General features: G+C 53.5%; 1 protein-coding gene across 4 annotated transcripts in view; it reads left to right on the forward strand.

The window, feature by feature from the left end:
- The window catches only part of KIAA1614 (KIAA1614 ortholog), a 51,725-nt gene that overhangs the window by 5,874 nt on the left and 30,966 nt on the right, over positions 1-14,885 (forward strand). For all 4 annotated transcript variants that reach the window (XM_053209674.1, XM_053209673.1, XM_027074420.2 and 1 more), the window contains exon 4: positions 9,367-9,510. In XM_053209674.1, coding sequence (XP_053065649.1) covers positions 9,367-9,510 — 144 coding nt within the window. The remainder of the gene's footprint in view (positions 1-9,366; positions 9,511-14,885) is intronic.

Consider the following 14,885-nt stretch of genomic DNA (forward strand, 5'->3'; position numbering starts at 1 on the left):
CCCCACGGTCCCTTTCCCATCCGGGGGGGTGCTGGCTCCTGTAAAGGATTTCACCTCGTCCAGTCTCTCCTGTGACATCCCACAGACTTTGCTCCAGCCCCTCCACCAGTGTCTCGGGGACCTGGCACACCAGGGTGGTTGGAGCAGTGGGGCCACTTTCTGACATGGGTAGTGTCCTGACCCAGCAGGACGTGCGCTCGGTTGGGGTGAGCGGCTCTCTCCTGCACCCACTCAGAGGTTGGCCTCGGCCTCAGTCTTTGCCCAGCTCTTGGCTGCAGAACGCCAGGCGCCGGAGAGGCTCCATTTCTCCGGCTGTGCAGTGTCGTCACTTGTTGAGGGTCTCATGGTTTCTGTGGAGGTCAGAGGTCGGAATTGTTACTTCTTCATCACCAGGCCATTCCATACATAAATTCCACTTCATCTGACCTGCCCTCCAGAAAATGTGGAGGGCACATTTCTTGGCCCTGCCTTTACAAATTGAGGACTCCCCAGATTCAGGCGACCCAGCTCCTGCTTGGCTACTGGCCTTTGCAGTGGCCTTGGCCAAGGGCCTGGTGGACAGGGGGCTGTCTGGCTCCTTCGTCCCTCACTATCCATGACTTGGAATCATAGTTGACTCCGCTCTGCTAGGGTTCTCTTCTTCCGCCTCCACGGCCACTGTCTTCTGCCTCTCATCAGGTCTCCCCGTAGCCTGGCCACGGCATGGAGGGTTGTGACTGCAGAAAGGACTGTGGTCCTCAGCGACACCCTGTCCTCCTCCCTCTCCCTCCTACTTCCTCGGAGAGCCCGCAGAGAAGGCAGCTGAGGCAGGCAAAGATGGTGCGTCCTCTTCCTGTGGCTGCTTCTGCCCCCCACCCCTCACACCCTTTCTTCCGGGGCTGGGAGAGAGGCCCAGCTGCAAGGTGCTGCCACTGGGGGCTTTGTCCGGACCTCTCTCTTGAAGGGAGAAGCCAAAGCTCCCAACTTGCATGTTGGATAATAAATGATGAAAATACCTGTTTTAAAGGAGGAGAACCTCAACCATAGCAAAGGAAGGTATTCTCCCCCCAGCACCGTGAGGAGATGGCATTTGTGTGTAATCCTCAGGATGGCGATTTCTAGACTGTCGTTTAAACTGCCAGGACACCTGCAGCATTTTAGGGTTCAGGTCGAGTGTATGTGTGCAGGTGCAGGATACATGGATGTGTGCATATATGTGTACTGTGTGATATGTAGGTATCTGCTGGGCGGGTATGGGTGTGTGGAGAGAAGTTGTGTGAGTGAGCTTTCAGACTGTGCCCAGCATATATCTGGGCATAGAGTTGGCATGGGGAAAACTCCATCCTCTGGTTTGTTTGGAAGGTCAGAGTGCCCCACTGACCTCTATTGGCAATCTACAGTCAGGCCCCTGCTGAGTAGACCCCCACGCTGAAGGGCCAGGGAACGTGTCTAGTTCAAGGATGAGAGAAAGGTCGGCCATGTGTTGAGGCCCCCTCGGACAGGGCTCCTCATTTGGTTCTATTACTGAGTCTCCTGGCAGATATGAAGGTGGTCCCTAAGACACGGCAGGCTCCATCTGTCCCCTGACGGGGGTGGATTTACTGATGCCATTTCTGTATAGCTAACCTCCCCAAGAGACTTCCGAAGTAAGGCATGCTACTTTCCGCTCTGCAGTCCAGGAGCACCACATGGGACCAGTGTCCTGGGGATTTCGCGTCTGTACTGAGAGGCTTAGGGCCCTGGGCAGTGGGGTGTTCTGAAGCTATGGCCGGGCATCAAGATGGCCATCCTTAAGGGGTCAGGACGTGCTCGGGCAGTGAGTCCTCTCCTCTGAGGGTTGGAGGCATAAATGGTCCTGCTTCACACTCAGGTTAGCATCAGTGCCGTTCAGTATTGCATCAAGTAACCATTTGATGGAATTAACCCAAAGTGTATTTAATTATAAAATACACATTAATCCAATGTGTATTTGATTATAATTGTCTACAATTGTTACTGCTTTGCAAGGTGATAGGACAAGAAGCTCACGAAATGATGGTTACTGCAGAGCCTAAGACAGTCGTCACTGTCTGATGGTCGGGGGTGGGGATGTGTGGCCAGCCTGTTGAGGGGGGTGGTCACGGGGAGAGTCGGCCTTGGAGGTGAGGTACCTGTGATGCCGTGGGAACATCAGAAGTGCGCTGGGACCCTGCATGCTGAGGGCCAAATGCTGACCTCCATCCCCTGACCCCAGTGTTGCCCCCAGTGTTGCCTCTTGAGGGGCAAGAGAAGGTCCTGTCCTAGAAAGCTGGAACATCCCAGTGGCCAGTCCTTCCCTCCAGAGGACCAGGCGAGGGAGGAGGACAACGTGTTGTTGAGGACCACAGCTCTTGTTGTGTGCCAGGGCCTGTACTAAGTGCTCACCACATTCTCACTTTATCCTCATAACTAGCTATATGGATTGTTCCTGCTTCGCTCACAAAGAGGCCCCTCTGGGGAGAGATTAAATGACTTGCCCAGGGTCATACAGCTATGAAGTATGGGAATGCAGGGCTGCTTGGTGCTGAAACCTGCACTCTAACCCTCTTCCCACACTGCCACAGCTGTCCTCTCTGTGCCCCACAGGCCACTCCTTGAGTGGGGGTCTTCTGCCTCCCCCAGCGCTGGCCAGGTGTTCTCAGGGATAGGCAAAGAAGGGGAGGTGATGGGCTCCACAGGCCATTCTTGTTTCTTCCAAGCCACTGTTGAGATGATTTGGGAAGTGGGAATTTGGGGAGAGGAGGGGGGCGGTAAGCACTTCAGAGAGGGCAAACGGGGGCCAGTGCTGTCAGCCACCTGTCCACGGGCCAACTGGGAACTGGGCTTGTCAGAAACAGGAGTGGGGAGGACAGTGAAGTGTGTGCTCTGCCCAGGCCTGGCCCTGCCCTCTTCCATTCTTCGCAGCCCGCGAGCATCCCATCCCCACAACGTAAGATAGCCACGACCAGCTCAGCCTTTTCCCTATCTTGAGGCTCGGAGAGAGCAGATCAGGATTACAGATTGCCTCAGGATCTCAAGTGAAGCATGGGATCCCAGGGTGTGCAAAACCTGTGTGAAGCCAGAGGTGCCAGGGTGCCAGGGCGCCCTCTTGAGGCTGCTCCGGTTCAAATCAGGACCTTCCGTGTGCGCGATCAGTGCCCCAGGTCCTCAAGTGTGTCTGCAGGGCTTTAATTACCACTCTGCTGGGAGGGGGAAATGGAGAGGAGAGGGTCCCTGGGGCTGTGTTTTATTTGTGCTCTGATGATGAAGGAAACTCAGAGGATTCCCTAGGCTGTTGATTCCAACTCCCCCCCTCCCCAACCCCATCCCTGTGGTAGAATCGTGCCCACTTCAGAAGCTGAGGCTCAGGGGAAGCCCAGTCTCCAGTTCCCACGCCTCTTCATGAAAAGAGAGGGCAGGGTGCCAGCCTGCAGCAGCTCACACTCTGGTGGGTCCCAGTGTTCAGGCCCCTGTTGGGATTGCTAGAGGTCAAAACTCCCCGCCCAAAGCAGTTTGTGAGACTCCAGTTTAAAGTGAGGCAGGCAGGGAGCCCCCGAGAATTTCAGAGGCCGTGCCTGTGGCTCTAGTGGTCAGACCCACAGCTGCGAGAATATTGCCAGCTTTTTAGAAGTTAATGTATTCACTAACACTTTTGGAGAGTCTCCTGTGAACTGACCCCTGTGTATAATTTCAGAGGGAATTGCCCGTTGTTGTGCTCACTGCCTTCTCTGCCTGCCTCGGCATTGGCCGTAGATGTTGCTGGTGGGTCTCCTCCTGGAGCTCCTTGGGGGCAAAAACTGTGCCGGTCTTATCTCCGGGACCCGGTACCGTCCAAGTAGCTGCACAGAACAGGCTTCTTGGCAGAAGCACATATGCATGAGTGTAGGTGGGCTTGATAGGATACGGATGGAAACAGGAGAGGACACTCCCAGTGGGTGGGACCTACAGGAATGCTTGGGAGAAGGGTGAGGTGGAATGCGTGGGTACTATCGGGATACAGGGTGGGGAAGCTGGCTCTCCATAAGTGGAGAGCTTTGGAATTTAGATTTTAAGTAGGGCAGTAAAAAACGAGAGACATTAACCATCTTCCTCCTGCCACACCCACTCCCTCTGTGGTAAGACCACAGCGTCTTCTGACAGTGCGGGACCATTGCTGTCCCCTGTGGCCTAGTGCCCATGCTACAGAGCTGGTGAGAGAGTTGGAGATCACTCTGGCTTACCAGTCCAGTTCTGGACCTTCTGGGCCCCTAGGATTAGGAGGTACGTGAAGAGTCCTGGGGGTGAGCATGGGAGAAGAGCCACTCTTGCACATCCCCAGGATGTTCAGGGCTATAGGTGTACCTGAGGACACCCCAGAGCAAGGGGTTAATGAAAGCTGGCAGAGCCAACCTGTCCTGCATATCCCCAGCCACCTGCCATCCTGCCTACCCAGATATACAGACACGGGGGCACCTGGGTGGCTCAGTTGATTAAGTGCCTGACTTTGGCTCAAGTCATGATCTCGTGGTTTGTGGGTTCGAGCCCTACGTTGGGCTCTGTGCTGACAGCTCAGAGCTTGAAGCCTGCTTTGGATTCTGTGTCTCCCTCTGCTCCTCCCCCATTCATACTTGGTCGGTCTGTCTGTCTCTTTCAATATTAAATAAAGATTAAAAAAATTAAAAAATAAAAGATATACAGACACGAAGGAAAACTGGACGAAAGCCCCCTTAGCAATCTCAAGCCTACCAAGAATAAAACTAAAAAGAAAAATTAAACCACCCACCAGTGTTTTCAAATGCTTACTGTGCTCCCGCTCACCTAGTGCTCTTAGGTCCTGGGTGGAGAAGGAAGGACACTAACACTGAAACCCTAATGCACAGCGAGTGCCACCTGGAGCTTTCTGCCATGCCATTACCTCACTCACATACACGCCACACATTCTCATTATGGTCCCAGTCTTTGTGAAAACAGAGGCTGTAGAAAATTACTTTACCCTAGACCGTCTGTGGGGGGTGGTCTGAAATTCAACAAGAGGAAACCCTCCTTCCTGGCCTCCAGAGTTGAGCCCGCCACTCTTCCCACTATGTGGGGGTGTTTCGGACTCCTGCCTCCACACACTGAGGCCAGGCGGTGCTGACCAGAAGGGCAGCCCCATAGGGAGTTTGTTAGCCTTCTTCAAAAAGCCTTCAAGAAGAGTGGCAAAGCCAGCCACTCTACTATCCCTGGATAAGAAGTTGGCATCTAAAGAAAGCTCTGGGAGCCTCCACCCAGATCCTTTCAAAGGTGTTAAGCGAGGCAGGCGTATCCTACAGCAGCCATTCTGAAGGAGCCTGCTCCTCTTCCCTGTTGAGAATAAGCACCTGTTTATTACCTGTCAGCAGCTTCCCTCTGCTACCAGTCTCCTCTGGCTCCCATTCTATGGAAGGTGCCTCTTCTGCGAAGCCCTGTCAGATGCTGTCTGGAGCAAAACGACCAAGGCTTCTCTAGCCTCAAGATGGCTTCCCTTCCAAACATACCTTCCCCTTGCAGACCATGACAAGGTGAGCTCTTCGGCAGGGATTCCAGTTCATGTTTAGGGATTCCATCCTTTGTGCATAAGGGGGCGAGAGTAACTTAAAATAATACTACTAATAATCACAGCAGTGGTAATAGTGATTGCTGGCCTTGGTTGACTCTTACCCAGTGCCCGACTCTGTGATGAGCTCTTTTAAGGAGCTCAAGCTCACTTATCAGCTGAGCCCTTAGTTAGCAGATGAGGAAACTGAGGCTTAACCCCAAAGTAACCTGCCAGGGTGACATGGCTCGTGAGGGGACAGCCCAGAATGAGAACCTGGCTAGGCTGCCCCAGAACCACGCTTTAACCAGCACTGTGGCTGCAGCCTGTCAGTGTCCTCCAGCCATGGGAAGAAGGTGGCTGTGATCGTGCACCCAGGGTACCATCCTGCCCTCATGGCACATGCAGCCAGGAATCAGTTTCAGGCCCATCTTTTCTCTTCCCCTCCCTTGGGAAACTACACGGTATAACAGCAGGAGAGCTCGATTCTTGGTCATCTAGAGGCTTTATGATATACAGAGGTGGAAAAAATGGTGGGGGAAAAGACTTATATATGTTCTGTACGCTATACGTTTCCCCCCTACCCCACTGCATCCTGGAATCTGGGAAATATCAGATCTCTTTAGAGTCCAAATTATTCCCCTAATTCATGTTCTTGAGATGAAAGCGTTAGACCCAGACTTGCTGGAGCTTATTATTTTAATCCAGGATTATGATGGCTGCAGAAAGAGGCCAGTCTGTCCTGTTGACCACCCCTTCCTGCTTGGCTAGGAGAGGAATGGCGTCTGTCCTGACTTGAGACCTCGACCTGTCTGGCCCTGAGGGGACCTGAGGTTGGAGCTAAGCCTGTATCTCTCCACCAGGAAACTGGCTTAGATGAACAAGCCAGATTGGGGGGGGGGGGTGCGGTGCATGCTGCCCGAGTCCTTGAAATCAGCTTGGGACACTGGTGGTTGGAGGGGCAGAGGGAAGGGCCAGAATCCTCATGTGGAACAACAGTCGTCCCCCCAAATTAGTTCCTGGTAGGTGTTGCTGCTCCTTGGTGGCCAAACATCTGTGGTGTGGATCCCCCCAGGGAGAGGACCTCAAAATCCCTCCCCCAGCCTTGTGGTGCACCGGACTACCTGGGCAGACCCACACTCACAGTAGCAGGTGTGAGTCTACTCCCGTATCCAACTCCCGCTCTTTACAGATGGGGAGACTAAAGCCCAGGAGAGAAAAGCACTCAGCCACTTTATCCCCATGCCCTGCCTGCTGAACGAATGAGTCTCAGACATGCAGGTTTTCCAGAGGGTAGCAAAAGCTTTTATTCTGAGATGGAGTTGCTTTAATCTAGCCCTGCAGTGTCTGCCCCAGCCCTTCCAGGAAATTTTCACAGTTGTGGGAGCTGAGATTGTGGGGTATAGTCCATGATGGGAAGGGGTTGGCTCGAGGGCTGTGTGCCCTTGGCAGAGGCCAGGGCCAGATTAGACTGGAAAGCCTCCCTCAGGTGGAAGAGTCTGAACCTGTGTGCCTGGCAGGGCTGGCGCCCCTTGGGCAGACCAGCAGGATGCAGTGATGGATGGGGGCGGGGGGGGCGGGGGGGTGGGCAGTCTGGCTGGGAAAGGCTCTGCATCCCACAACACCGCGGCTGCCTGCCCCCGCCTCCTGGGAGAAGACTGCTCTCCCCTCCACAGGGCTTGTCAGGGCCAGGAGTTCCTACCCTGCTGACCTTGACTGCCATCTGTGAAGGTGGCTGCCACTCCCCTCCCTGCTCAGCTTGTTACTGCATGGATGCCTTCAAGAGCCTTGCTTTTCTAATCAGTGGAGAAAGTAGCTTTGTCTGCCAGGAACCAAAGCAGGGCAGCTGATGGAAAAAAAAAAAAAAAAGAAAGAAAGAAAGAATTAACAGCTCCAAGTAGAGGGAGTAAAAAAGAAACAGCAAAGCTGGAAAATGGCTTAAAAACCTGGGGGCAAGGCCAATCCTGGCAGCATCTGGCCAGCTGCCTGGGGGCCCTCCTGCCTGCCCACCAGGTCTTGTGACAAATGCCCTCAGACAGCCGGGGAAGCACAGCTGTCACCGGAAGGCTCCAAGTGTGCGGGCAGACAGCCAGAGGCCCGCGGCTGCAGGGGCGTCTCTCGGGCTGGTAACCTCATTATCTCTGCTGTCGGAGCAGGAGCCCCAGAGAGCACAGCTGCTCGCAGCCGTGCGTCGGAGGAGCTGCCTGCTTGGGAAGCTGTGCACAGCAAGGCCTCTCCTGCCAAAGGAGGCTCCACAGGGCTGCGGGCCTGGAGATTCGCTTTCACGTCACTCCAGTAAACCCTCCTGGTTCCAGAACTGTGCCTGGGCCCTGCCAGGGTTCATGGGCACAGATGGTGCCTTTATTCTGGCAGCTCTTTCCCCCCCTTGAGCCCCAAAGAAAGGTTAGGTGCAAATAATGAGCAAGAAAGAAAAGAAGGGAAGGCAAAGGGAAAGAAAAGAGAAACAGAAAGAGAAAGAAAGGACCTTAGACTGCCCAGAGCTTGTCCAAGGATGTCCCAAGGACGCCTCGGAATTATGCCATTTTCCACTCACATCTGTCCTCCGTTATCCAGGAAACTACTTGGTACCTTCCCCCTGTCAGGCCCCTTTCTCCGGGTGACATACGGGGTGGGTAAGACAAGGGATTTGGGGCGCTACAGTCTGAAATCTAGGTATGCTTGGCTAGGCCTCTACCTGCCTTTTGTGGACCCTCCCTGGTAAGGACAGCCCCTGCGTATATGACAGTGAGGACAGGGGAGGCCAAAGTCACATGAAAGAGCATGTCTGACTCCAGCTGCAAACATTCTGAAGCCTGCCCTGGGATCCAAGGAGGAGAGGAAGGAGGAGACAGAGGGTGTGGGAAGGATACTGGAAGCAGTGGGGCTGGCTATCGTCTGCTTTGCTCTCAATTGATGTTCGACCTTGAGCACCATGCCAAATGTTCCTCTCTGCTGCGGAACACCCTCATCTGTCAAGTGGAGAGCGCACCTGCCCTGGGCCAGCCTGGCTGGGGAGAGGGAGCTCTGTGGAGAGAAATGGCTTGTCAGCGGGAGGTTGTGGGGCTGCTGTTATTGCTGTAACCTGGCACTGGCTGTATGTCACTGTCTGCGAGACAGCTTTGAAAAAGGGCCACCGTCATTTTCCTCAGCTCTGGACTGGCTGGGGAGGCTGCACATCTGGTAGGTGGGGAGGGCTGGGAGAGGACCCTTATTATTATGAAAATCGAGCCATTTGCTGACTTGGTGTGGGTCCAGCTTAATTTCTCTCAGCCCTGAGCCGATGCCTAACAGGTTTGGATTGGGACTGAGGCAAGCAAGCACCAGGATTTATAGAAATGTCATTCCCCCAAAAGGAACAGAATGTGACAGGCTGAGGCCTGACTTCTTGAGTCTGTGGTGGGGGCTTGCATGGGTACGTGTGGGTGCAGAGAGAAGCAGAAGGAGAGAAGGAGGTGATGTGTGTAAAGACCATCTGGCTGGGCACAGGCCCAGTCCAACACGCCGGGCCCTTCCCCCGTCCTCCCAGATAACTCCGGCTGCCTGCCCAGGGAAGGAACAATAGAATAATCTGGAGATTCCCCTACCCTTCTTAGATCCTCCTGGGATTTCTGTCTCCTGAAATCCTGAGCAGATAATCTGTCCAAGGTGGGTTAGCTCCCCGGCCCTGTCCAGAGACACTCAGGGCCATTGCCCAGACCCCCGGCCGGTGCCCTCTGTGTGGGAACTGGACAAGGAAGGCTGCACATGCAGGGCTTTTTCTGGCACCGCCATGCTCAGTGCTGTTAAAGCTCTTCTAATCCGTGTTATTTTCTTCTAATCCCTCCCCCGCCTGCTCTGGCCTGTGTGCCGCCCTGTAGGACCTTTGGTCCCAAGCCGGAGTCCGTGCTGAGCCCCAGGCATGAGGAAGCCAAGCATCTGCTGCAGCGTGCCCGCATGAAGGCCAGGACCCGGCCCCTCCGTGCCAGCCATGATATCGTGCCCGCCGTTGCCCAGGGCAGCCGGTGAGTGGGGCCCTGGCCTAGGAGGGCTGAGGCAGGGAGAAGAGGTAGGATCCAGCCAACGTACTGCTGCTCACTGCTCCCTCTGTGTGTGTGTTTCCCATGTTAGGCGCTTGAGTTAATTCATTTAGTCGGTCAACACACCTTGACTGAGGGCCTACAGTGTCAAACATGGAGGATTCGAAGGTGAATGACACATAATCTGAGCTCCCTGGGGGCAGATGTCACAGTCTCCAGGGAGAAAGACCGGCAAACAGGTCAATACAGTTGTGGTGTAGGAGAGGATAGACGTGAATGCGGGGCAGGAAACCCGTACCTCCACCTGGGAAGGACAGCAGAGGCTCTAGAGGACGTGGCTTCTAAGTTGGGGCTTGGAGGAGATGTATACCTTCCCTGGGTGGATGATGGAGGCCGGGGTGAGCATCCCAGGGCAGACACCATGAGCAGAAACACCGTGCTCACGGGGACGGGAGGGAGTGGCTTGAAGGCCAGAAAGCTCAGTGCAGGCTGGTCACGGAGGCCTCCAGGCTTGCTGAAAGATTTGGATGTCTCCAGTAACAGCTACAAGCCACTACAGGATTTTAAGCAGGTAGATAGCATCATCACATTTGCATCTCAGTATAGCTGTCCTGGCTGCAGGGATGTGTTGGATCTGGGGGCCTGGGGCGGTTAAGGAGGCTTCATGGTGGTCCTGGTGAGATGTGATAGGGAGGGCGGGGTGTGGAGATAAGGAATTGCCAAGAGCCAGAAAGGATGCAGGTTTACTGAGGCAGCAGCAAAGTGGTTAAGATTCTGGAACCAGACCCCTGGGTTTGAATTTGGGCTCTGCCACTTGCTGGCTGTGTGCCTTTGGGGAAGTCTCTGTGCCTCAGTTTTGTCATCTGCAAAATGGGAATTGTAATGGTGCCAGTCTTACAGGGTTGTTGTGAGGATTATATTGAGTCAGTACGCGTAAGGTGTTCAGAACTGTGCCTGGGGCATAGCGAGTACTATGTGAGTGTTACCTCTTACCAGTAATCATTTAGTTAACCGGGTGTAGGAAATGTGAGAAGGGAAGGCATCCAAGGGGAAGCCCAGTTCTGACTGGGTGTCTGGAGGTTTGGTGGGGCCTTAGCCAAGGAATGAAGTTCAGGGTCACGCTTTAGAGGAGGTTGCCCTCCAAATGGAGGAAATGTTCATCAGGCATTTGGATACAAGATCTGCAGAGGAGGAAAAGAGGTCAGAATGGCAGAGTTGGGCATTACCCTGCTTTCCTGATGCTAGAGCCATGGGTGAGGGCAAGTTCACTGGGGGTGAAGAGGCAGGCAGAGAACAAGTTGAAGGACATTCAGACCAGCCCTTCACATATGTGGCTGTTCCTGGAGTGACATCCCATCCCCATCCCCACCTGCCATTCTGTGTGCCATGCCCCTCCTGGAACCCCCTCCAAGGGTGGAATGCACACCCCAGGGCCAGTACACCTGGTGGACCTGACACGGGGCTGCCAGCCCATGCCAAATTGTGCCTGCCCCAAGCAGGGCACCTGTGCTTTTGTCACGATGATGGGCATGCTGGGTGTGCTGGTTTCCATCACTGTGTGATACTGGAGGAACAGAGGATTCTCAGTGGAACTGGGCCATATGCTCTTTGATGGGAGACACTGAGCCTGTGCATTGAAGGCCGTGGACTGTCATGGCACCATTGAGATGACTCCAGCATAAGCAGAGGGCTGAGGCCTGCCTCTGAGTTCAGTGTCATTATGACCCCCCTATGAGAGGGGCTCAGGAGATCCTAAATCTGGGCAAGCTGTGCCAAAAAGACTATCCTTTTCTTTCCACATTTTTGCCTTGTCTCACTCTGGTTGGAGGAGACTAGTTAGGAATGGGCATGGCTTCTCTGAAGCATCCTAACTATTCTTCTCTTCATATATATAGAGCTCAGAGCCTTAGACTTTCACAGAGCCCTCTGTTCCACCTTCTGTAGGTTACTTAGGTTGGGCTGGGTAGTCTCAAAATTGGCAGGACTATTTGCAAAACAGACGTGACTGTGTAAATGTGCTCTTGGACACTTCCTCTTCCCCAGATTAGGTGAGCAGCTCATCACAACCCCAGTCGCCGACCTTAAAGTATGTTCCCTTTTGTCAGGCTGTCCCCTGGCCATAGAAATGCTATAGAAATGCAAGGTGACCCACTTTAGCAGCTGCCGTGTCCAGAAAAGAATTACTTTGACTTGGCAGCCCTGGTGAATCCTCAGAGGGTGCAGCTGAAAAATCAACACCAGATGGCTTGCTGCAGATGCTTCTAAAGGTTATGCTTGTCAAATCACCCTGGAGAGCCATGCTGAGTTAACATGGTGATGCCACACAGGCCCCAGGCCCGAGTCAGATGCAGGAGCACCCCCGCACCCTCCCCCCCCGCCTCAGCCCAGGGGCATCACTCCTTCCAAAGAGTAGCTTGGTAAAAGATGGATGGAAGAGTGGGGGCGGGCAGAGCAGTCTCCAGAAGGCCTTCTTTATCCTCGGCCAGGCTGGACGTGGCCAGGGCAAGCATGGACAGACAGGCTTTTCCAGGAGGTGAAGACGTATCAGTAGCTTCATTTTCTGGAAGCAAATCAGCGTAGAAATTGAGCAGCTCCTGGAAACACAGTCTCTTGCTATTTTGGGGACAGGCACACCTAGGTTGGAATTCCTACCACCAGGAGGGCACAATACGTCAGCAAGATGCAGGACCTGGGAAGGTGACCCACGAGGGCTGTCATCCTGTGTCAGCAGCAGCCGTGTTAAGACAGTAGAGCTTGTGTTGATTGTGTGGTTGGCACAGCGTTGCTGTAGGAAGTGGGCCTCCAGAAAGGGGCCTTCCCACAGAGGCCATATCAACTCCAGGTACTGGGCCAGACGGTCCTCTCCGAGAGGGGTGATGGTTGAGGCAGCTTGAGGAGCTTTGCAGGTATGGTTTGCTACGGAAGGGTCTTTGCTGTGCAGTTGTCTCCAAAGCCCTCAGCATACCTGTGTGGCATGTTCCCAGCACTGCTGGCAGAGGCCTCTGGTTTCAGCAGTGGAGTTGAAAGTATCTTCTGTGATCAGACTCCCCTTCATTTCTCCTTTTAGAACAAAAAATGTTATTTCTACCTTTGGCATGAATTCCAGGATGACTCAATTCACCATCTTGTATGGAAAAGTTAAGGTCACTGATGCGGCTGATGGCACCTGGACTCCCTTATGAGGTTAGAAATGTACTGCCTTTAAAGCTGGGCTTTCTTCTTCCTCCCCCAAAGTATAGCCCACACCCTGTCAGCATAGCAGGGCAGTGCCATCTGGGGCCTACAGAGGGGTCGCCGTGTGCCGGCCAGTGTACCGAGTCTCCTGGTGAGCCTCTCCCTGCATTGGGTGGGCCTGGCCACCAGGGTATCCTGCCTGTGTGTGTGTGTGTGTGTGTGTGTGTGTGTGTGTGTGCGCGCATGCGCGCGTATACGTGCCTGCAGATATTGGGGGCGGGGGGGGATTCTGCTTAGTAGGGTGCCTCTTGTTTCTGGGGGAGGAGAGGTGATGCTGTTTCTCTGGCAGAGCCTCTTGTTCCTGGGCAAGAATGCCCTGGGGAGCTGACCCAGGAACCCCACATGCACGTGACCAGAGTGATTGTCCCACTGCGCCTTCCTCAGATCCTGAGAGGCTGAAGACATACAGGTGCAGGTGGGATCCTCAGGGGCAAGAGCTTGGGGCTCCAGTGCCTCATAGTCAGCAACAGAAAACTGTCACCAGCACAGGGATCAGGGGGACCACCCTAGCCATATTGAGACAAGCAGGGAAACCCTGAACCATCCTCATCAGGGGTGATCCTAGTGAAGAACTTCACATCTCTGCTGTGAACCCCTCTCTGAGTGCAGACCCACATTATGACCTTTGGGGGTGCTAGGCACTCTTGCCTTCTCTGCCTTCCTCCATAAAAAAAAAGTTAAAAATTCTAGTTTCTGACCATGCTGGTTTAAAAGGTATTATATGTTTTCTTGGACTTAAGAGTTTGTTTTCTTCTGACTTGAAGACAAATGACATTCATGGGTCCCTGGAAGTGTCCCGGCCCATAGACACTGTGGCTGCTGTGCCTAATGGATAAATTGGCCCAGCCTGAATGTGAGTTCCAGAAAACAGGATGATGGACAACTCTGCAGTATTCCTCAAAGCAGCCCTTTTAAGCACAGGCTCTGCTCCAGTCTCAAAGCAGGAAGATCAGTTGCTTAGCAGTAGTTCTTTAAAAAAGGAAATTCCTCCTGGAGCAGTACTCATTGAGAGAAAACACTGGAGTCAGGAGTATCGGCAGATGTGCAGGCCCCCATCACCCACGGCCTCCTAGGGCAGAGTAAACATTTAGTGAACGCGTAGCCGCAGCCTCCAGGGAGGGTTCCAGGGAGTGGCACTTTAAGCTGCATGATTTAGGAAGTGCTCACTCCTCCTTAGTGTGCACTGGGGGTGGGGACACAGTGCTATGGCATGGTGGAACCTTGGCTCTAGCTTTATCCTGCCAGCTCAGCATTCACAGTTAGGTGACCACCAGCCCTGCCCCTCTGCAGTCAGAGGCCTGGGGTCCAAGGTTTGAGCCTCTTGTCTGTCTGACATGGCACAGGTGAGGGAGTGCCTTAAGCCCCCAGCCATAGCTGGCTCCCATGGAGTTTTGCAGAGAATCAGTCTTGGACAGTTTAACTCTAACCTCTCAGACCACCCGTTGATTCCAAAGTGTATGCATTTTTTATACATTGTATTCCACTCCCTCAGCAACCCAGACCATTCTAATCCATCTGGATTGTGAGGCTCGTCAGTGGCTTTGTCAAGGCACAGAGGAGGGGATGGTTAGCAATGGCCAGTGACACCCCCAGGGCGCAGGTCATGTTCACCTGAGCCAGACAGGCAATGCCATTGATCCATACACAGCTGAGAAGGGACACACTGTCTGGTCCAGTAAATGCTGTGAATAGGTTTAGATGTCAGCCGGTTCAATGGCTACTCTTCCCACTGGCTAGCATGTTTTAATAGTAATTGTTAAGCATGTATGTTTTCTTCCTGCTGTTATCTGAACTGCTTTTCTTTTAATTACGTACCATATTTGTCTTTCTGTTGGGTAGCTATAAACTTGGTGAGGGAGGAACTCGTATTAAGACAGCCTTTTTGAAAGCACTGACACCCTTCTTCCAGAATCACTGAAGCATCTCGTTAGGGGAAGGATTAGTAAATCCACTAATTGTTGACATACATTTCATTATAATCAGTTGTTGGGAGTCTAGGCAAGCTTGAGCAAACAGTGCTATGTACATACAGTGTGCTATTGGAGGAGAGTTCACTTCTCTGGGGAGAGGGAGGGGAGAGGAGGAGGAAGGCAAGGATAGGAAAGGCTTCGTAGACACTTTGAGGA

The sequence above is a fragment of the Acinonyx jubatus genome, chromosome E4, assembly GCF_027475565.1.
Source record: "Acinonyx jubatus isolate Ajub_Pintada_27869175 chromosome E4, VMU_Ajub_asm_v1.0, whole genome shotgun sequence".
NCBI lineage: Eukaryota > Metazoa > Chordata > Mammalia > Carnivora > Felidae > Acinonyx > Acinonyx jubatus.